The following is a 22,426-nucleotide window of genomic DNA, read 5'->3' as shown; positions in this document are numbered from 1 at the left end:
CAGTTTGGTGTGTTTCTTTTGGGCTGTTGACATTCACCATCCTGATCAGTCCCAGAGGAGACCCCAGCGGGACCGGACCCGTGCACCTCTTTCCTTTTGCCTGCACCTGCAATTCTTGATAGAGGAATCTCTAATAGCTGAGAAGTTCATAAAGAAATGTTCAAAATTCTTGGTCATCAGGAAAATACAAATCAAAATAACTCTGAGATTCCATCTTACACCTGTGAGAATGGCTAAGATCAAAACCTCAAGTGACAGTTCATGCTAGTGAGGATGTAGAGCAAGAAGAACACTTCTCTATTGCTGGTGGGAGTGCAAACTTGTACATCTACTTTGGAAATAAAATTTACAGTTTCTCAGAAAACTGGGAATACTCAGCTATACCACTCCTGGTCATATTCTCAAAGGAAGCTCCACCATACCACAAAGACATTTGGTAAACTATGTTGATAGTAGCCTTACTTATAGTAGCCTTACTTGTAATATTTGGAAACAACCTTGATATCTCTCAACTGAGGAACAGATAAAGAAAAGGTGGTACATTTACACAATGGAGTATTACTCAGCTATTAAAAACAAGGACATCATGAAGTCTGCAGGCAAATGGATGGAACTAGAAAAAAATCATCCTGTCCCAGACCCAGAAAGACATACCTGGTATGTACTCAACTCATTAGTGAATATTAGCTACTAAAGTAAAGGATAGCCATGCTACAAAACAAAGACTCAAAGAAGCTAAGTAACAAAGAGGGTCCAAGGTGGGACCCTCACAGAGAAGGGAAAATAGATTAGACATCAGAGGAGGATGTAGGGAGGGGACTAGGTGAGAGAGGGGATGGGCACAGGAGGGGTGTGGTGAGGGGGAGGATGGAGGGAGAGTATACTGGGAGAGATAACTGGATGGGGGTTGGGGGAGCATCACTGGAACAAAATCTTAGGACAAATGGAAATTCCCAGGGCCACAAAACCTTAGACACACAATTTTTTCCTGCCTACAAGACACACAGAAGTAAAGATGGAACAGAATTTGAGGAAAGGGTCAACCAATGACTGGCCCAGCTTGAGATCCATGCCATGAGAGGAAGCCCAGTCCTCACACTATTAATGATATCCTGCTATACTTGGATACAGGAGCCTAGCATAACTGTCATCAGAGAAGCTTCACCCAGAAACTGATAGAAACTGATGAAGATACCCACAGGAAAACATTAAGTGGAGCTTGGGGAATCCCGCAGAAGAGCTGGAGGAAGGATTAAAGGAGTGGGGGGGGGGGCACCACAAGAAAACCTGCAGAATCAACTAACCTGGGACCATAGCTGCTCACAGACTGAACTTTCTATGAGAGAGCCGGCATGGGATGGACCTATGCTGTCTGTACATATGTAACAGTTGTGCAGCTGGCTCTTCATTTGGGACTCCTAAAGTGGGAGCAGGGGCTTGGTCTGACTCCTAGGCCTTCCTTTTCTTGAGAAGAAGGGCAAGTGGAGTGATGGAGAAAAGGTGAGGTTAGAGGAAGGGACTGGAAGAGAGGAGAGAGAAGTTTTGATCAGGATGTAAATAAATAATTAAATCATGAATCATCTATGCTATCCCAACTTTAATCCTTTCATATTACCTCTAAATTTCCATTTGTTGGTATGTTTGCCCAGGATTTTCTTTCCCTTGGAACTAGAAATATCTTAATACATCAGATACCAAAAACTCCTAATTTGAACCACCGAACTAGGAAATTTTTACCAGATAATACAATTTAAAGTTAAATACATGTTCTTCCTACTTTTAAAAAAGACTATTTCTATTATTTTTTATATGTGTATGTGTGGTGGAATACACCTCACCATTAAGGGTGTTAGTTAGGGAGTAAAGTACCTTAGGATGGAGACAGATGAGAAGAACCTTATCCTAGCAAGAGCTTTGTTTAGAGCATCCATAGCCCTTCTAAGTGTCTTCATAACACCTATACATTTGTGCTCTTCAATCTACAATAAGAATTCATGGAAGTTTAAAAAAAACATAATTAATGCTTGTTATTGCTCTAGTACTATTTTAAACAGTGTATTTGTGTTTACTTGGCTTTATAAAAATGTGGCTTTGGCCCAAACACCATTATTGATTCAACAAGGTTATTCTCTAATACATTTTGCACTTTCAGCGTTTTTCTGCACAGATGAGGTAGGGCTGGGGTTGTAATGTCATGCCCAACCTGGGTTTCAGATTTGGAACTAGTTCATGTGGAAAATGCAAATGAAATTGCTGAAGTAATGATGTAAAAAACAAGAACATTTCCATTCGAGCCAGCTGTTCTCCAAGACAATGTCTTCTCCCTGAACAGAAAAGGCAAATGTTTAAAAATCATTTACTAAAATTAATATCTGATATTTGGGTGGCATTCAGGAAGCTGAGAAATTAAAGTGTGTTAGAAGATACTGTATTATGAGAGGAGTTTCTCAAATCTCAAAGATTAGAAACTATCACTTCATTGAAGAAACATATTCCTTTATTTCCTTTTATCAGATCATGGGCATTAAAATTTTTGATTCCATCTCTGAATTCTCTGCATAATGCAATAGAGCATATGGCAGACTATAGAAGGTCTTTGAGGTATGACATTTTGTTTTTATTGATCCAAGGGAAGCCCATTTCAACTGACCTACTGGATACTTTACTCAGTGATAAAGATGTAGTTCATCTTCCAAGTTCTGTGATTCATGTTTTATTTCATAGCAGAAGTAGTATTTTCTAGTTGGAGATGACATAATAAACTAGAAGGCACGAGAGCTAGACTCTAGCTTTACTTGAGGTTGTCTTGTTTTTCCTTTCCTTTCTATACATTTCAGTTTCTCATACTTGTTCCTGAATTTTCTCTCTACAAGTTTGGCAAAAACCTCTAAATTCACAAGCTAAAAAGTTTTGGAAGGAACCAGCCAGTTGCACCTTCTCAACAACTTTAGCTTTATTTAATTAACTGAGATATGTTTTGAATAGAAACAGCTGTTCATCACTCTAATGAAACCATTCTCTCCTGTAAGACTTAATGTTATATATGACTAGGGATGGAGGACACCAAGGAAAGAATGCACTCTAAACAAATATGATCAAAACTCATATGAACACAAAGACTGAGCATGCACAAGGCCTGCATGGGTCTGCACTAAGTCCTCTGCATGTATGTGCGCGCGCGCACACACACACACACACATATCTCATGGCTTCCAGTTAAGTGTTTTTATGGGATTCCTGGGTATATGATTCTTGTGCCTTCTCTGGGCTCCTTTCCAACTCTGCAATTGTTTACTCAACTATGATGTGACAGGTTTTGTTTTATTATATTTTACTTTGCTATATTTTATTATTATCCAATAGAAGCCTGTTTGTTTTCTAATGAGAGACACAAAGGGACTGAATTTGATGGGAGGGGAGATGGAGAGGAACAGGGAAGAGGAGAGGGAAATTGCGATTAAGTTTTGTTATGTGAGAAAAAAACTACTTTCAATAAAAAGAAAAAATACTAAAAAAAAATTAATGCTATGTACTCAGAATTGTCTACTCTAGAACAGGTTGCTTCAAATTGAGATGCTATTAATAATATATCATTGTTATACTTTAAAATTATATACTTGTGAATGTTTTCTTACCTAGAGAAAAAGGAATCAAAGCTTCCTTTTTAGTAAAATATCCATTGCTGTCCAGAAATCGCTCAGGATAGAACATGTCTGGGTCTTTCCAGTATTTTTCATCAAAGTGAACAGAATAAAGATTTGTAATGACTGTTGTGCCTTTAGGAATGGAATAGCCACGTACAACTGCATCTTCAGAAGTTGCATGGAAAATCCCCAGTGGAACTATATTACAGAATCTTAAAACTTCATGTAAAACTGCTTCAGTATAAGGCATTTTGCATTTGTATTCCCAAGAAGGTCTCCTGTTGTGGCCCATAATTAAATCAATCTCTTTATGAACTTGTCCTGTCAGAGAAACATGTTAAATTTATTATGTAATTAGTGAAATTATATGTAAATTTATTTCTCTTTGGGGTAAAACAAATGATAAACCCCAATAAATCAACAGAATATGGGTTTATCTAGATTTGAATTTTTCACCATCTGGTACTTACATGAATTAATTATAACCCCCCCCCCCATATCTTAGTAATAACCAACACTCTGGGTAAGGTCAAAAAAGGATTATGAATAAATGTATGATCAGTCTAGAATCAGAGTAGTGTTACTATCAGCAAGTAAAATAATGAAACATTAGACCTAAAGAAGAAAAAAACAGTGTCTATATCTCAGCTTTGCAGCTTCCACATACTCAGCCTGTTATTTTTATAAAATATGAATATTAAGATCCATTTTTAAGTTTTTTTTAAAGATACTGTCATTCTATAAAGATAATACCCTTCAGATGATTTTTATTTCCTTTATTTCTTCCTTCCTTCTTCTTTAAATCTGCATTAAAATATTAGATTTAAAAACTCTAATTCTGAAATATTTTCCTTCATGATTAGCACAGTTGGAGTTCCTAAAACTGCTTTATACATGGCCAAAGACTCTAGAGTACACACGAGCCCTATATTTCAGAAGACACCAGGAGGTCAAGGGTATCCTTACCTTGAATATTAGGATAAAGGGCCATGAAAAGAATTGCCCAGCGGAGCACATTGGTTGTAGTTTCAGTTCCAGCAATGATGAGTTCACCCACTGAAAAAATTAGATTCTCTTTGGAAAATGTAGATAAAGGATCATTTTGACCTTGATCCATCTCATCTAAATAGGCATCAACAAAATGGTGAGGTAATTGAGGCTTTCTATTGGCTGCAGCTTTTTCAATAAGTCTGGAGAGGAAATCATAGACCACATCTGCATTTCTAAATAGTCTTTGATGTTTCCCAAAAGGTAAGATGCCAATCCATGGAAATGCATTATAAAGGAAGACTGGAGCACTGGCAGCTAGTTCCACATTCTCACTAAATAATTCAATCATGTGCTGAAAATCAGTGTCTTCATAAGTGAATCGTTCTCCAAAAAGGATAAGGTTAGTTATGTTTGAAACAGCATTTGTTATCAGTTGCTTGAGGTCAAAAGGTCCACCTTTGTATGTTTCAATAGCATCAATTAAAGACCAAGTTTCTTCTAAAATTTTAGATTCAAAAGATTTTTGGCCACTTCCAAAATAATGAAAGCTGTTAACAGCCAACCTTCTGTGATCAATCCATCCTCTGCCATATCTGGAATTGAGTAAGCCTAAAAGAAACGTATTAAAAATATTGTGTAATTCATACTTCTCTGTACTTAAGATGTTGTGGAATAAAAAACAGAAAGGAAAAATTCAAAGATGGGTAGTCAGTGATTTAACCCCCAATTATCTAAGTACATGATTGGGTCCTAGTTGGTGGTACTCAAAAGCCACAGGACATTCGATAAAGTGGGTCTCTATTCCTCAAGAAAGGACTGGCAGAAAAGACCTATAATTCTCATTCTTTTACCACAATAAACTGTCTAGTCTTATGTAATTGAACACAGATGAACTATGGCTTTCACAAATCTATCACTCAACTTTTCTCATAGACATAAGTTATAAAAGACAAATGGTTTTATGTCCTATGGTAAAATTTAATTTTGGACTAAGCATATGTTCCCAAACCAGAAGTTACTGTCTGAAAGAAACTAGATTTTTACAGTTCAAGTTTCTTTCTGGTAAAGGCATATGATACCTAACAATGACAAAGGTAAGAGTAGCCTTAATTGTCAAAGTAGTAGAAATGTTCATGTAATTAAAAATAAAACATGAATTCAAAGTTTGCTAATGTTATTATTACTTGATGTTTAGATTATTTAAACAAGATACTAAGTTCTTCGAAAGTAAGTGTGGAGGTCCATTAAAGAATTCAGAACACCATTAGTTAAAAAAAAAATCAGATTCCAGTTGTTCCTGATGTCAATATTCTACTTTGAAATACTTTATTGTTGCCACTTTCTCCTTGATTTTGTCAACTTTTAGCATTTCTCCCTTGTTGAATATGTAGTCATAAAAATCTGATCATTATTAAACCCTATAGAATGCCCATCCTTTGTATAAATTCTACAGCTTACCATTTATACAGCATAGTGATGAGTAGCTAAGAAAATCTGTTTAGTTTCTGTAAGACTGGACATGCTAGTCAGTCATTAAGTACTCAAGATTTGTCATCAAAAGGAAAACTTCTGATTCATGGTGTGTGTGTGTACCCCTAAACTGTTTGAGTACATATCAAGCACTAATTCTTGAAAAATTACTTACGTTTCTTAGAACTGAATAGCAATAAAACTAGCATGCAGTGGTCTAAAACATTATTGAATGCAGTCTGATGGCTCCTTAAATCCAGGTTTCACAAAGTACAAAACAATCATCTGTCTATACTAATATTATTTAAAATAAGGAATGTGACATAAAATAGTCTCACTGAATAGTTGAAAATAAACATACCTCCCATTTTTGTCATCTTCATGAACAAAGGAAGGCATGGTCTATCTGCAAAAATTTCACTTTGATGAACAAGGCATTCCTTTACTACATCATAGCCATTTAGAACCACAGTTGATATGCCTCCAAGATCTAAACTGAAAATCTTTGAGAAGAAAAACAACATTCAAATAGCAAAATGTACAGAGAAACCACGATAGAATCCACATGTGACCCTATCCCTTTTAATATTTGCTACTTCTCTAAAAACATAAGGATTTATTACTTGACAATGTTTAGACAGCATGATTAATTATAATACTCCATGCCTTGAATCATCATATAAGGTATGTTGAAAAGAGTACTAGACATAGGAAGTCTGTATTCTACTTTGTTTGCCATTAAATAGCTTTAATGTGATAGACAAAATAAACTTTTTGGACATGAGTACTGCCACAGAAAATATATTTGATTTAGATACTCTATTAGGATTCATCCCATCTCAAAATATTCATTATGTAGAAATCTCATTTTACTTCCAAGGCAAATGAATGACTAACACCATCTATCTATTATTATACCAGCTTGAAGTGAGGGGAGAGGATTCAGAAATCCAAAAGACAGCTTTGAAGTTTAAGCAAATATCAATTGTATTCACCTTTCTAAATACCAAGTTCTAAGGGAGACTAACTTTAGAGGTATGATAATCAACATGTATACATAGGTAGATATCATTTAGCCAAGGGAAAAATAAAGTAGAACAATGCATCCTATACCTTACTGGAGTTGTTTGTCACATGTTCAAGTTTGATGTTTTTTTGCTATGATAAACACCATGACCAAAAACAACTTAGGGGAGAAAATCGTTTATTTCACTTATACTTCCAGATCACAGTCAATCAAAATGGAAGTCAGGGCAGAAATCTGGAAACAGTAACCATGGAGGAATTCTGCTTATTGGCTCAATCTCTGGCTCTATCTCTTGCTTTGTTATACAGGACACACACACACACACACACAAAACACAAACACACACACACACACATTCCAGATTTCTTAGATGGGTTTCTATTGCTGTGATAAAACACCATAACTAAAAGCAACTTGTAGAGAAAAGAGTTTATTGCATGTTTCACTTCCATACCTCAATACATCATTAAAGAAAATCAGAGCAGGAATGCCACCAGAGAAGGATCTTACAGGCAGGAACTGATGCAGAGGTTACGGAGGACTGTTGCTTACTGGTTTGGTTTTCTTGGCTTGTTCTACCTGCATTCTTATAGCACCCAGGACCACCAGCCCCGGGTTGGCACTGCCCACAGTGATCTCAGTCCTCTAACATCAATAATCAATCAAGAAAATGTACCACAGGCTTGCCCACAGGCCAATCTGGCAGGGACTTCTTCTCAATTGAGGTTCCCTCTTCCAAAATGATTGTGTCAAGCTGACCTTAAATCAAGCAGCACACTAGGGATTGTGCCCTAGCCACAGTGTACTGAGCCCTCCCACATCAATCCTCAATCAAGACGATCTCTCTTGATAATCTGGAATAAACTGATTGAGACAATTCTTCAATTGAGATTCCCTTTTCCCAGGTGTCTCTAGGTTGAGTCAAGTTAACAATAAAACTAGGCAAGACACCATATGGTCACCTCAGGTTCACTTACAAAGTCACTCCTCTTGAACTGTATTTTAACTAAGCTCCTGTAAAGGCCTAGTAACCCATGAAAAGCCCCCCAAAATCCTTATCACTAACCTCTTAGGAATTGAGCTTCTTACAGATAAAATACTGGGATGAGCCTCATCTTTGTTCAAACAACTAAGGCACATTTAATCATGGTACATTTTGCTTCATAAGAAAACAGGAAGTCTTAGCTAATAAAATATCCCATAAAAAATAATAAAGAAAATTATGTTAGTATGAAGGCACAACAGATTTACTGATTTACTAACTTAAAATTCAGCACTATAGTACTGCCCATTTTCATTAATCGAGTTTAGCTTTTGTTGTACCCCATAAAATATATAATTTACTTATACTTATTTTATATGTCTTTCCACAAATAAAATGTATGCTACCTAGAGACAGAGATCTCTATTTTGTTCACTACTATATTGCCAGCACACATGATAGTTCATGGCATATGATAACAATTGGTGCATTGTGCTGAATTAACAAATTTTGGCAGAAACATATTTAAGAATATTATTACAACACCATTGGCTAAGAACTAACAACAAACAAATAAATGTACATAGTGTTACTGCTGATAAGTGACTGTTATATTTTTAACCTTTTGGTCATGTTTTCTCATCTGGAATGCCTTCCTTGATTATCATACTATCCAAACTGTATCAAATCTTTAGAGACCTTATTGTATGCAGTATTTTTTTATTTTATATACATTTTTATTCCCTTTACTCCGAGCCATCACAGCTTATATATAACCTTCCATGACATTAACTTGATACTAGTTTGAACCTGAAACATTTTCATCTGCCTGGCTTCTAAATTATAAATAGCTTTAAAAAGACCTTTTTTCATTCTTAAATTCTCCACAGAACCCCACTCAGTGCCTTGAATAAGTTCTCAATAAAAGTTTGCCATAAGATAAATGAATAAACTGCCAATTCTGTTTGCTGTAATGCAAAATAATTATCTTTATTGCCTTTAAGTGTATTGCCTGAAAAAGTCTGACAAATCCACTTATATCAACTTTGCTAGCTATGGAATGCTGCTCAAAATCTACATTAAGAATCTAATCATAGCAGAAGCTAAAACAATCAAGAATGATTCTCCAAGGAAATGGCAATTTATGCTGCTGCACATTTCTATATAAGATTGCTTAAAATGAATATGAATTGTGGGCACTGCTGTTTTCCTTTAGAAAATTATAAAGAATTAAACTCAGAGTGCACAAAAGTAGAAGTTATTTTAGAGTTCAGATTTATTTATTTTTTATTTGACTACATATCTCAAATTTAAAAGGGAGATAAAAGAAAAACAACTCCTGGGAGGAAGCAGATTCTCTGCCCAGAGACCCGAGTGCCTTCTGGTTCCCACCTGTGCGGGCCAGGAGCAGAGACCCCGAGCTGGATCAGATCCCACACAGCACACAGCCCAATTGCAGCTTGATTTTCCCACTTCCCCTGGATAATTCAGCCAAGTCCACCTTCACAGGTGGGACCTTAAACCCTGCTCCAAGACCCACCCTACTGGGAAGCAAATTTCTCACCAGGCCAGAGACCCAGCACCTTCTGGTTCCCATTTGTGCCAGTCGGGAGCAGAGACCAGGTGTTGGACCCAATCCCAAGCTAAGTGAAAGATCTGTATGACAAGAACTTCAAGTCTCTGAAAAAAGAAATTGAAGATGACCTCAGAAGATGGAAAGATGGCCAATGCTCATGGATTGGCAGGATTAATATAGTAAAAGTGGTCATCTTACCAAAAGCAATCTACATATCAATGTAATCTCCAACTCAATTCTTCAGACTTAGAAAGAGCAATTCTCAAATTCATTTGAAATAACAAAAAACCCATGATATTCTCAACAATAAAAAAAACTTCTAGGGGAATCAATATCCTTGACCTCAAGCTATACTATAGAGCAATAGTGATACAAACTACATGGTATTGTACAGAAACAGGCAAATAGATCAATGAAATAGAATTGGAAGCCCAGAAATGAACCCACACACCTATGGTTACTTGATCTTTGACAAAGAAGCTAAAACTATCTAGTGGAAAAAAGACAGCATTTTCAACAAATGGTGCTGCTGGATCAACTGGTGGTCTTCATGTAGAAGAATGCAAATTGATCCATACCTATCTCCTTGCACAAAGCTCAAGTCCAAGTGGATCAAGGACCTCCACATAAAACCAGATACACTGAATCTAAATAGAAGAGAAAGTGGGGAAGAGCCTCAAACACTTGAGCACAGGGGAAAACTTTCGAACAGAATACCAATGGCGTATGCTTTAAGAGCAACAATCGACAAATGGGACCTCATAAAACTGAAAAGCTTCTGTAAAGCAAGGGGCACTGTCAATAGGACAAAATGGCAACCCACAGGTTGGGAAAAGATCTTTACCAATCCTATATCTAATAGAGGGCTAATATCCAAAATATACAAAGAACTCAAGAAGGTAGATTCCAGAGACAATGTGGTACATTTACACAATGGAGTACTACTCAGCTATTAAAAACAATGACTTCATGAAATTCACAGGCAAATGGATGGAACTAGAAAATATCATCCTGAGTGAGGTAACCCAGACACAAAAGAACACACATAGTATGTACTTACTAATAAGTGGATACTAAGCCAAAAGCTCACAAGGCCTATGATACAACCTACAGACCATATGCAGCCTACAAAGAAGGAAGACCAGGGGGTGGATGCTACAGTTCTGCATTGAGGGGGGAACAGGACAATTGTGGGAGATGGAAGGAGAGGGGGGCAAGCGAGGGAGAAAGGAGGAGGAGAGAATATGGTGACAGTATAAGAATCTGGAGGAGACATGAGAGAGGTACAGAGGATCAGGATTTGAATAAAAATAGGGAGCAGAGGGGATGAGAAACTGGAGACACCCACTGGAGGCTCCCAGGACCCAGCAGGATTGACTTTAGCCATAAAGTGCAGAGAAGGGGGATATAGAACCTGTGGAGACCACCTCCAGTAGATATGCACAGCCCCTGGTTGAGGGATGGGGCTACCTACCTATCTCAAAGTTTTTTTTAACCCAGAAATGTTCCTGTCCAAAGGAAGAACTGGGACAAAAAACAGAACAGAGACTGAAGGAAGGGCTAATCGGGGAATGGCCTCACCTGGGGATACATCAAGTCTGCAGATACCAAACCCAACACTGTTGCTGTGCTCAAGAGGCACTTGTGGAAAGAAACTAAGTGTGGCAGTTCCTGGGGCGGTCCGGCCAGCAACTGACCAATACAGATGTGAATGCTTGGAGCCAACTATCAGACTGAACTCAGGGAACCTGGTGGGGGAGCTGGCAGAAGGACTGGAGGAGCTCAGGGGGATTGCAATCCCATTTGAAGAACAACATAGGCTGGCCTGACCACCCAGTTCTCCCAGAGTCTAGACCTCCAACTAAGGAGTGTACCTGGAGGGATCCATGGCTTCAGATACATTTGTAGCAGAAGATGGCCTTGCCTGACAGCAATAGGAAGGGAGGCCCTTGGTCCCAGGGAGGTTTGATGCCCCAGAGTTGGGGGATGCTGGAGAGGTGGGGCAGGAAAGTGTGGATGGGTGGGAGAGCACTCTCATACAGGCAAAAAAGAGTGGGGAGGACAGATGTGGAGGGGGTGGTGGTGGCAGTGGAGTAACCAGGAATGGGATAACATGGGCTGAGGTGTTGGTGGAGGGGGTAACTGGAAAGTGGGATATTATTTGAGATGTAAACTAATGGAATGAGAATAATAAAAAAAAAAAGGAAAAAAGAAAAAAGTAAAAAAAAAAAGAAAAAAAAAACTTCTATGAACTGTTTCCTATAACCTTTCTGAAATAACAGTCTCCTTCTACTCTACAAAAAATGGTTCGTATTTTAACAATTTATACTAATTTTAAAACTGTCAAAAATTGGGAAATATCTCTAAGATAATGGAAATCTTCAGGGTTGTTTTATAGCTAGAATAAAGATCAAATGCAGCAGTAGTTTATAAAGAGTTAATGTTTGGTGGTTACTAAGCCTTGCAATACAATGTTTACTCTGAAATAGATATATCCTTTTCAGTTTTGCTCCTTGCAACTTTGAAGCTATCAGCACAGGTCAGGCTTATCTGATGTGCAGTAAATGGTCATCACTGTAAACAATGCAGTTTCCTCAGTGTACCAGAAACAAAATTATTTACGCCAAATTCTAATTAATTGAATCGAATCAACCTATTCCTTAATGAGTCTTCCAAACACTTAATTTTAATTTTATCTTAACGTACAGACTTACATTACTTGTTCTATATGAATATTCATAGTAAATAATTCCTTTCAGTTCAAATATTTATATAAAAATTTTAATTTCCTATTCAATGAGAAACCATTTCAAATCAACTGGTTTAAAGATAATTTTAAATTTGGAGGCATAATACATTTCTATTATACTGGCTGTGTGTTTCAGTGGTAGAACACTTACCTTGCCAAACCCTACGGTCAATCCCTAACACTACTAAATGAAGATATTTATCACACATAGTAACCAAAATCATATATAGTAGGCAATACAGTTGGGTAGCTTCTTACTGCTTTTGGGTATCATTCTAATTACTCTGATGAGGAAAATTGAGGGTTCAGAAAATTAATGGGCAATTTTAATTCTTAGCGTTAAATCTTTTAAAAAATGGTTTAATCAGCAGCCTACAATACTGACCACTAACTGTCCTAGAAACTCACTGCATCTTGATTTTTCCCTCAAGCTCAGGGCCTACGGGCCGAGAAGTTTCTGTCAGTGGCAGCTTATGGGCTGGCATCTCCAGAGAGTACAGGCCACACAGCGCAAGCGCAGAAGCACATGCTGGTCTGTGGGCGGGAAACTCAAGCCAAAGCGCCTCTGGCGTGGTATTGGTGAGGCGGCTTCCGGTAGGAGGCGCGGCCCTCGAAGCCGGCTTCGCTCGAGTGGTCCCTGGCTGCTGCTTCTGACGAGAGGAAGGTCCGCGTCGAGGCCTACCTCGCCATACACCCGGCTCTGCTTCCTCATGTAGACGTGGGGAAGATCGGCCGACAAGGCCAGGGAGCAGATGTTGCCGACAAATGGCAGCCGCGGAGGACCCGGGGGGAAGCCCGCCGGTCGCCTCTGCCTCAGCAGCTGGCGGACCACCAGCACGAAGATCAGCAGCAGGAGAGCGCCCGCGAGCGCCCCAGCGCACGCCCGGGCTCCGGGTAGCTCCAACATCGGCCCCGGGCTTGGGCTACGAACCAGTCTGGAGCGAGGAGGCAGGGGCGCACCCACCAGCCCTGCCGCACTCCCATTGGCCCGGCGCCTCGACGGCCCGCCTTATCTCTACGGCCATTGGTTCATTCAGTGTGGGCTCAGGGTCCTTTGGGTTAGCCAGCTCCAGATCTGCTTTGCTCAGAGTCCGTTTGCAAACCTTTGGGTTTGGCTTGGCTCTAGGTGAGGACCGCATAACGGGCACGGAGCCCTAGGGCCCTTCTCCGGAATGTTGTCAGTAGGTTGGTCATGTGAACTTCGCTCTCTGGGCTCGGTGCATCTTAGCTCTCTGGACGTCTGTCCTTAAAGAGTGTCTAACGTTGCCTGGTCTGTTTATTTTCAGTCTAAGGATAGGGAAGAGATTAGAACTGCATTCTTTAACCGAGTCTGGTAATAACCAGCACTTCCATTAGCGAGTCCGCATATCGAGAGGAAAAGGAAATAACCTCATTGTATTTTGCTTCACTCTATCTGCAATTTCACTGTTTGTTATGAGCTATTTCTCGGTGAACCCTTTGAGGATTCTGATTAGTTCTGGTCACCTATCTTTTCACCCTTCTCTGTACCCCCAAGCCCCCATTGATTTCTTATTTATAATCTCAGAGGCCTCTCTTCAGGGATAGCACTAACTATTCAGGTTTTCTGTCTCCTACTGAGGCAGAGGCACTGATTTTATAACGTTAGTTCAGCCCACATTCCTGTTTTCTATTGGGCAATTGCTTGCAACACAGGATCAGCAGGACTTGAGACTCCTGACAACCTGCCCTCTGATTATGATTCAGCACTGGCAAAAGTTCAATAGTTCTCGTTACCTTAAGTTTTATTCATGCAACTATTTATTAAGTGCCTGCACAGTGCATGTGTCTTATACATCGAAGATACTTGGCTGGAAAAGAATAACAAAGTTCCTACAGTGTTTTTCAGGATCTCCATCCATAGACAACCCACCTACTGTTGAAATGCTTGATATTTTATCTTGAGATATTCCTTAATTTTATTATTAATCTAGTAGGTTAGAAAAATAATGGTGAGATGTTATTACTAAACTAAGCCTTCAGTTTCACAGGATGGATATTGAGGTTGCCCTTGGGAAAACAGTAACGGTGAAGGAGCAGGAGCATTCATTGCCTACTACATACTTGATATCAGCCCTACCTTCTTCTCTCACATCATTTTAAGGCTTGAAGTATCTAGTTTGGCTGCAGCTGCTGTACAATACAGGTACTCCATTCAGGAGGAAGTCCCTTCCATTGTTTATTTTAAAACAGATTAATTTCAATTCCAGGAATACTCTCCAATTTGTGTTAAGGAATTATTTCTTCTTTCCCTGCTACCTTAGTAGGGAGTGCAGACTCTCCCAGTACAGCCTATCTGATTAACAGCACTAATGTACATCTCCCCCACTGACCTTTAAGGAGTAAGAGCTAATGAATAACTGAAGCCTGAGCCTCCTCTTGAGCCATTTATTTTGCTAGTGCTCAGCAACATTCACTGCACTCTTCCTTTCATTCTGTCTCACAGAGTTTACTCTTGGAATAAAAGACACTGATCAGTACTGTTTTCTATAGCTTTTATTACCACAGGGGTGTTTAGAAGGGTAGAGTTTCACTGTTTCACCATGAAGATTCTGTTTTTCCTATACAAAGTGGGATGAATTCTTGAAGAAATATGGACACCATATTGGGACTTTGCCATTTCTGTGTACAGAGTGATAATAGTCACCACAGACAAAAGGATAGTTTGTGATCCATTGAGATTTGGGAACTGTTATGGTTTCAATATGGTTGTCACCAAAACTCAGGTTGAGGCTTAGTGTCCAATATGACCCTGTTGTTGGGATCTTTAAGAGGTAATTAGGTTGTAGAAATTCTACACTCACAAAGAGATTAATGTAGTTATCTTGGGATGTGTTACTTACCCTGTAGAAGGTTGTTAATAAAAATAAGTAGGCTTTCTGTTGCTTCTTTTGTGTCCATGTCAGCTCTTTTGTAAGAGCCTGCTCCTGCTTCCTTTCCAACTTTCTCCTATGGAGCTGCATGGAGCCCTCACTTTAGAAGCTCGTCCCAAGCTCTTAGACCTACAGAATTGTAAGCTATGTGAAGTCTTCTCTTTGTAAATTACCAGACCTAGCAAGAAATGGGAACAGGAGCCAACACTCTTTGTCCTGAGAAGCAGTATCTGTTGTGGGCCTAGGCACTTGCTCCCTGGTGCTTCCCTGGCTCCGAGTGAGGCAGCAAGCACAACTTTGCCTCCTTTGCACATTCCATTGTGCATGGGCTTGGTGTCTTTCATCAGAACAGAAGGAAGTGAGGAAGTGTTGGGCTGAACCATACTAGAGCCTAAGGCAAAAGAAAAAAATCAATAATACTGATCCTTCCTTATTAAAAATTTCATATCTTGTTCATGAATTTTGCTTTTTGATCATAAAGTGTTGTATTGAAATACTATTTTGGTTACCAGGTTTCATGGTGCTCCTTTAAATTTTGCTCCCAAAGTAGACACATTTGCCTCTCTTGAGTCTGGGAGAAAGGCTATCCAAATGATGGGTTTGATTACAAAGTGGTCTGTTGGAACTGGGCTTGTATACACTTTTTTTGTGGTATTCTAGGGGGCTGGCACTGACATGAGGATGGTAGTTACACTGGTAGGTGGGATTTGAAGAGCCTTTTAAAATGTCTTTCTTCAGCCATTAAAAGCATCTCCCCTGACCCATTTCTGAGGTTTCATTTTTACAAATTTTAAATTTATATGAGTTAAACATTCTCTAAAACAGACAGATTTAGAAAATACAGCTGGTTGTGCTGGTGCACACCTATAGCATATGCTGATGAAGTAGAGGCAGAAGGAGTATGAATTTGAGACTAGCCTGGGCTGTATATGTACAGACCAAAGTGAGTTCCAGGACAGCCAGGGCTACACAGCGAAACCCTGTCTCGAAAAGAGAAAAAAAAAAAAAAAACCCAAAAAACAAATCAACAACAAAAATGCAAAAAACAAACCACTTAGCAGCATGTAGAAAGCTCTCTCCTGAACATAGCAACTGAGAGTTAGAGAACGTTTAATGTCTTTGTTCAAGATCATGTGAGGCAGCACCAGAGGGAACAGAACTTGGTGCTCTGACTCTGCCATGTGCTGTTATTTCAGTCATCCATCACAAGTGAGTAGTAGTATGAAAGGCTGAGAGCCTACTTAACTGGGGCCTGGGATTATAGCTCAGTGAGCACATGTGGTCTCTACTTTCCTTGGGTTTGCAGTTTAATGAAGGATTCAAACATTAAATACTCACAAAAGTGTTTATGGTTGCAGCTGTATATTCTGAGGTAAAGAAGCAGATCTATATGTATGGATACCACCGGAAATTGTGTTGGGTTAGTAATTATAATCTGGAATGTAGAACCAGGTTCTATCCAGAGCTTTAGCTTCCCTAAGATCAGGTTCAATGGCAAGGGTTACTCAGTTACTTGAGTAGCAACAGGTCTTAGAAACAGAACTCTAGAAAGTAAAAGGAAAGTTTCTGTAGCAAACTCCAGTTTCTAAAATTAAGGAATATCACTCAGACTACAAAGTCTAAATTTGAAGTCTTCTTTCTTTATCTTTGTAATTTTTTAATAATCACTCTTATATTGTGCTCCCTTTAAAAAAAACAATAGATTTGAAAAGGCAGTTTGAATAATAGGTTAAGGTGATATTAAAAGATAACCACACTAACAATGACTGAAAGGAAGCCAATATCTTATAATAAAAAAGAAACAATAATTATAAAATGTTGATGTAAAAAAACCAAACGCACAGCAGCCTGGGATTATTTAGAGTAGAACATATCAACTATGTTCATCTCCAAGGCAGAGACCAGCTTATGTAGAACAGAACACATTTCTGTCTTACTAAATGAGCATCTGACCCGTCCATCAGGTCCAGTTATTCGAGGGTCTCGAGGGGACCTTCTCCTAAGAACCAAATGGGGGGAGGGAGAGATGAGAACCTTGTGCAATGAACGACACATGGAAGCAGTCTGAGTAACATCAAGGTCTCACTTTATTCAGAAAGGCTCAAGGCTTAAATGCACAAGCAAAAGGGTAAGTACAAGTACTTCTCAGCAGGAGGGGTAGGGCAGTGGAAATGCACGAGCAAAAGGGGAAGTACTTTTCAGCAGGAGGGGTGGGGCAATAGAAATGCACAAGTAAAAGGGGAAGTACAAGTACTTCTCAGCGGGAGGGGTGGGGCAGTGGAAATTTTTCTTTTGGCAGCTACACTGGGAAGCAGGAACTTGGTGGTATCAGGGTGTGGTCAGGACATCTGGCACTGACTTAGGGCTGGAACATTCTGTGGTTGTTCTCAGAACGGTGCGTCGGTTGCCCGCTTTTGACCCCATTTTCTTCTCGGGGGGAGAAGCCCAATTCAGAGATCAGGACAATAGCGTTGTCTTAATAGCTCCCAACAAGCATCTTTGTCAAAGAAGATTAAGATTTTGTGTTTTTTTTTAAATATTTTGAGACTACAATATAATTACATCATTTCTCCTTCCCTTCCTGGAAATTGAGTATGCACTGTCAACCTCAACTTGGTAGCAAGAACCTTCACCTCCGATCCATCTTGATGTCCCAAAATTAAAGTTGTCTTAAGAAAATTCTAGCTTAAGGGCGCAATGGAAGTGTGTAGTGTATATTTGAATATATGACTTGCTAAGTTAGAAAGAACTCAGAACATTTAAAAGATTAGCATCAGTGGAGACAAAGTCACTTAGCCTTTGCCCTCAACCAAAATAGAATTTTATTTATTATGGAGCAAAGTGAGAAATAGTTCATGTTCAGCTCTTAGAGTGACAATCTGGATTTGCAACCGGGTCTTCTATTGTACCGTTGTACTCAGCTCATTTTCTCAAACAACCTTAAAAATACTTTTGCTTTTCATAAAGACATTCAGAGGGATCTGGTGGCATGTAATATGTGTTTCTCTGGATCTGAAGACAGTAATTCTGAGTGGATGGAGTGGCGAAGTTGCTGTGCCTGCAGGAAACAGTGTGAAACTTGTTACATCAGTGCCCAGCTGCTTTCTCCTCCTGCTTCCCATCACATCTGCTCTGCTCAGGACTGGCCAGATGTCTTTATGTGCAGTGTGTATCACCTCTCACACAGCACTATCCTTATCACTGAGCTAAGCACTCACTGTGTGATCCCTTCTGTAACTTATTTTTCAATCAATCATTTCATGGAAACAACCCTGGATTCCTGGAGGCAGGATACTTGTTATTCTCCTCTTGAATCACTACACTCTGGTACATGTTGAGGCTCATCTTGGTCCCTGAACCTTTGATTGGTGGCGTATACCTGGAATAATGTCCCCTGACAAAACACCTCCTGTACTGGCTGGTTTTGTGTCAACTTGACATAAGCTAGAGTCATCAGAGAGGAAGAAGCCTCAGCTGAAGAAATGCCTTCATGGAATCAGATATAAGGCATTTTCTCAATTAGTGATCATGGGGAAGAGCCCAGCCCATTGTGGGTAGCAAGCCAGTAAGCAGCACTCCTCTATGGCTTCTGCATCAGTTCCTGCCTCCACATTTCTGCCCTGTGTGAGCTCCTGTCTTCACTTTCTTTGGTGATGAACAACGACATGGAGGTATAAGAAGAATAAACCCTTTCTTGGAAACCCTTACTATGATACCTCCTTAGAGGGTTGCATTTTACCTCTAAGTGGACTGATCATACACTGCCAGTGAAAGCTTTCTTCACAGCATTGTCTTTCTATAGACAGCAGAGATAACTGACAATTTATTCTCAAACTAGCAAGATCCCAGACTCAATGTAGGCCTCTTTTAAGAAAACAAGAAAGCCAGATTTCATGATGCAGGATTGTAACCCTGGCTGTTGGGGAGGATGAGGTAGGGGGAATCATGAATTGAAAGCCTTATAACTACAGAGTGAGTTAAAGGTTAGACTGAGTAACTTAGATCTTGTCTCAAATTGAGACCTGCAAGGGGCAAGTGTGCTACTCAGTCCCTACCCCGGAAGTATAGAAGTAGGAGTAGCTCACTGACACTTGGTGTGAAGGGCATAGGGCTCCTGTTTTCATCTCCATCCACTGAGAACTCTTACAGATTCTTTCTGCAGCTGGATCTGAGAACTGTTTGCTAATCTTCCCTGGGATGGGTCTGTAATTTTCTTCATTACTCCTCACACTGTCATCTTTGCACATGTCTGCTGCATTTCTGGAAGGCATAAAGCAAACTGCTTTGTAGAACTGCTGTGTAGAATTAGCATGACACCACATTTAGAGCAACTCTATAGGATTTCAGAATTGGAAGGACCATGAGGAAGCACACTTTAGCTGAAGATGTAAGTGGTAAGTGACTTGTTCGCCAACACACACTGAGTTGGTGACAAGAGCAGGAACGCCTTGTGACTCTCTGGAGCCTCTGTGCCTTTTCCATTGTCCCCAGAAGCCATGACTGTATTTACAGACAGTTCAGAACCAATTAAGCAAAATGGGTCAATATTTTTAAGGCAGATTTGTCAGCACAGAATAAAATGAGTTCAGAATTTTTCTGCTTATTGCAGTTTTCTCTTTTGCTGTAGTTTAAATGTCTAGAGTTTTCTTTGGGTATATACTTTGAATAAATTGGTAATCATACAATTTTGTGTTGTAAGACTGTAAATTTCATGTATTTTAGGGTAATTTATATACTGTCTGTGCCTTTTATTATAAACCAGTTTCTTACTTTGAGGTCTGGGTAGAAAGAGCTATCTGTATTTTTTTTTTGAAAAAATATATATTATCTTAGAGAACCTCCTTTATTAGCAAGTATGGCAGAAGTATATCTGTGGACAAATGTAGTTTTGCAAAAAGCCTATGCTGGTATTATATAAATGTTGATTTATGGACTTGTAAAAATTGAGACTATTACTACTAAACTCAAGTTTAATAATTCACAGAACAAAGAGTTTGGGTGTCAAGTCTCAGTTGGTACTTTTCATATATTTCTGTGCTCATTCCTTCAGAATACAATCATACAGTTAGGTTTGGAGTCAAACTCTTAGAATTCCCCTGTACTTGCTGTACACACCCTGTTAGGCAGCAGTCACTAGATCAGAAACAATTTCTGTAGTGTAGATTTCCAAACAGAATGATTTAACCACTGCCAGATCACTAAGCAAAGCCTCCTCAGGTGCTGTGTCTAGATTGGATGGCTCCCCAGAGCAGGTGTCCCTAAAGCAGGTGCTCTCGTGCTCTCTGGTGGCCTGGTGTTCAGCAGCTTAGCCATCTTCCTTTCCCTTTGTTCCTTTCTTGTACAGTGGCCCTATGATAGAAAGCCTTTGGAGCTCTCTTTAAAAATAATAATCTCCATGCAGCTTGGAATACTTCAGCTAATTAGGAATTTTCAAATCCTGCCAAGATTGAGAAAGAGCTCAGCTCAAAAAATATTGTCTAACTCACTCATAGATTGATCCAATAGCAGTATTTTAACCTGGGCTCTGAAATATTTTTTCCAACTAATATTTTAGTGCAAATGAAAATTTTGAAAAATATATTTTGGCTAAATGATGTATCACTGTATCTCAGAACTTTGTTACTAAGCTCCTAGCAATGAATCTAATAATAGCCAAGAACAGATCTGTGAATTTAAAATACAATCTAAACTATCTATTTCATCTCTGTAAAGCATTTGTGTGCATGTGAGTGTGGTATTAAATTTCAAAGAACTACATTTTGTTAAATTGTATGTAATTAATTCTCTGTGTTTACTTTAGAATATAAATATAATGGAGTTTTATTATAAATAAGTTTTGAAAATTTTGCCTATTACCAACAAATAAAAGGAAAAGAGACAAGATAGCTATAGAGGAACTACCTTTGCTATCATAAAAATATTTAAGGAGTTCAATATTTATTACCAATATTTTTATTTAATTCTTTATATAATATACCATCTTAAAATCCAATAAGTAATTATACAATAAATAATCATACAAAAGCCATAAGTAACTATATGTGTGTGTGTGATATCACATAATTTAAATAGCATCTTAATTAGTGTAAAATAAAACAACTTTGAAATTCCTAACATATTTATTCTGAAAGGTAAGTTTGGACACACTAATGTTTTTATCAGGAAGAGAACCAATAAATAACTAGTGTATTGATGCAGGGGAGTACTACTCAGCAATGAAAAGGGGAAATGAAATGTGCTGTGCATGGAACAACATAGATGAATCTGAAAAACATCTTGACAGGCCAGAGAGATGGCTCAGAGATTAAGAGTGCTCTCTGCTCATTCTGGCACACACACAGACAGGTAAAACACCATAAGCATATAATAAAAAAAAGCATAAAAATCTTCCAAATAAAGACACAGAGACCTGGTATTTTTATTAACAAGTTGCAGGCACTAAGCTTGGCAGGTTCTGAATTGTTCTACACTAACTAGGCTGCCTGTTATCCAGCCAAATGATGCTTTACCTGTATCTGAGTCTTGCCTTGGTTCCCTCTGGTCTGTGTGTGTGTCCTCATGGCATCTCTCTCCTTGTGACTTAACTTCAGGGCAAATCCTTTTGGTTTCCTACCTTTCCTTCTCCTCACAGTTCTTTCCCTCTAGCCCGCCCTCCCTTCCTCGCTCCCTCCCTCCCTGCCTCCCCCCCATCACTGGGTTCAGAAGTCCAGCCCTATTCTCTTTATCCCATATAATTGGCTGATCAGCTTTTTATTAAACCAGTCTGGAAGTGGTGGAGAAGAATGTTTGCAAAACAATGAGACCTGTGATGTTTCATTAAAATAACAATACCAAAGTCCACCAGTACTCAATCCAGAAATTAGCATTTGAGTAATACAAAGACAACCATTACCCAGTGCACAAAACCATCCGGCCCCCCTCCAACCACACTTGGGTTCCAGCAACAGTGATTCAGGGCAGCATGATGGGTTAGCTAGCAGAAGGCAAGGACACTGAGAACCTTGAAGGGTGCACATTTCAAGTAGGGCTTCCAGTGAGGATGCTTGTCCCCTGCAGAACACAAACACTTAAAGCTTTGGGTCTGCTGTGTACCCTGT

At 39.1% G+C, this 22,426-nt stretch overlaps 1 protein-coding gene across 2 annotated transcripts; it reads right to left on the bottom strand.

Annotated features, from left to right (window-relative positions):
• Positions 1-1,577: 1,577 nt before the first annotated feature.
• On the bottom strand, positions 1,578-13,394 carry Cyp2r1 (cytochrome P450 family 2 subfamily R member 1). 2 transcript variants are annotated; one of them, XM_021167530.2, is made up of 5 exons: positions 13,121-13,394; positions 6,466-6,607; positions 4,611-5,243; positions 3,636-3,965; positions 1,578-2,324 (listed from the first exon to the last, which is right to left on the bottom strand). In XM_021167530.2, exons 1-5 carry the CDS (start codon positions 13,343-13,345, stop codon positions 2,149-2,151), a joined length of 1,506 nt encoding a protein of 501 aa, XP_021023189.1. In that variant the 5' UTR covers positions 13,346-13,394; the 3' UTR covers positions 1,578-2,148. The 2 variants fall into 2 exon arrangements, with proteins under 2 accessions (XP_021023189.1, XP_085697514.1); XM_085841388.1 differs by having other exon boundaries at positions 4,611-4,700.
• Positions 13,395-22,426: the final 9,032 nt, after the last annotated feature.

Source organism: Mus caroli, unplaced genomic scaffold, assembly GCF_978045245.1.
Source record: "Mus caroli unplaced genomic scaffold, Mus_caroli_1 scaffold_8, whole genome shotgun sequence".
NCBI lineage: Eukaryota > Metazoa > Chordata > Mammalia > Rodentia > Muridae > Mus > Mus caroli.
This window is presented reverse-complemented; position numbering and strand designations above follow the sequence as displayed.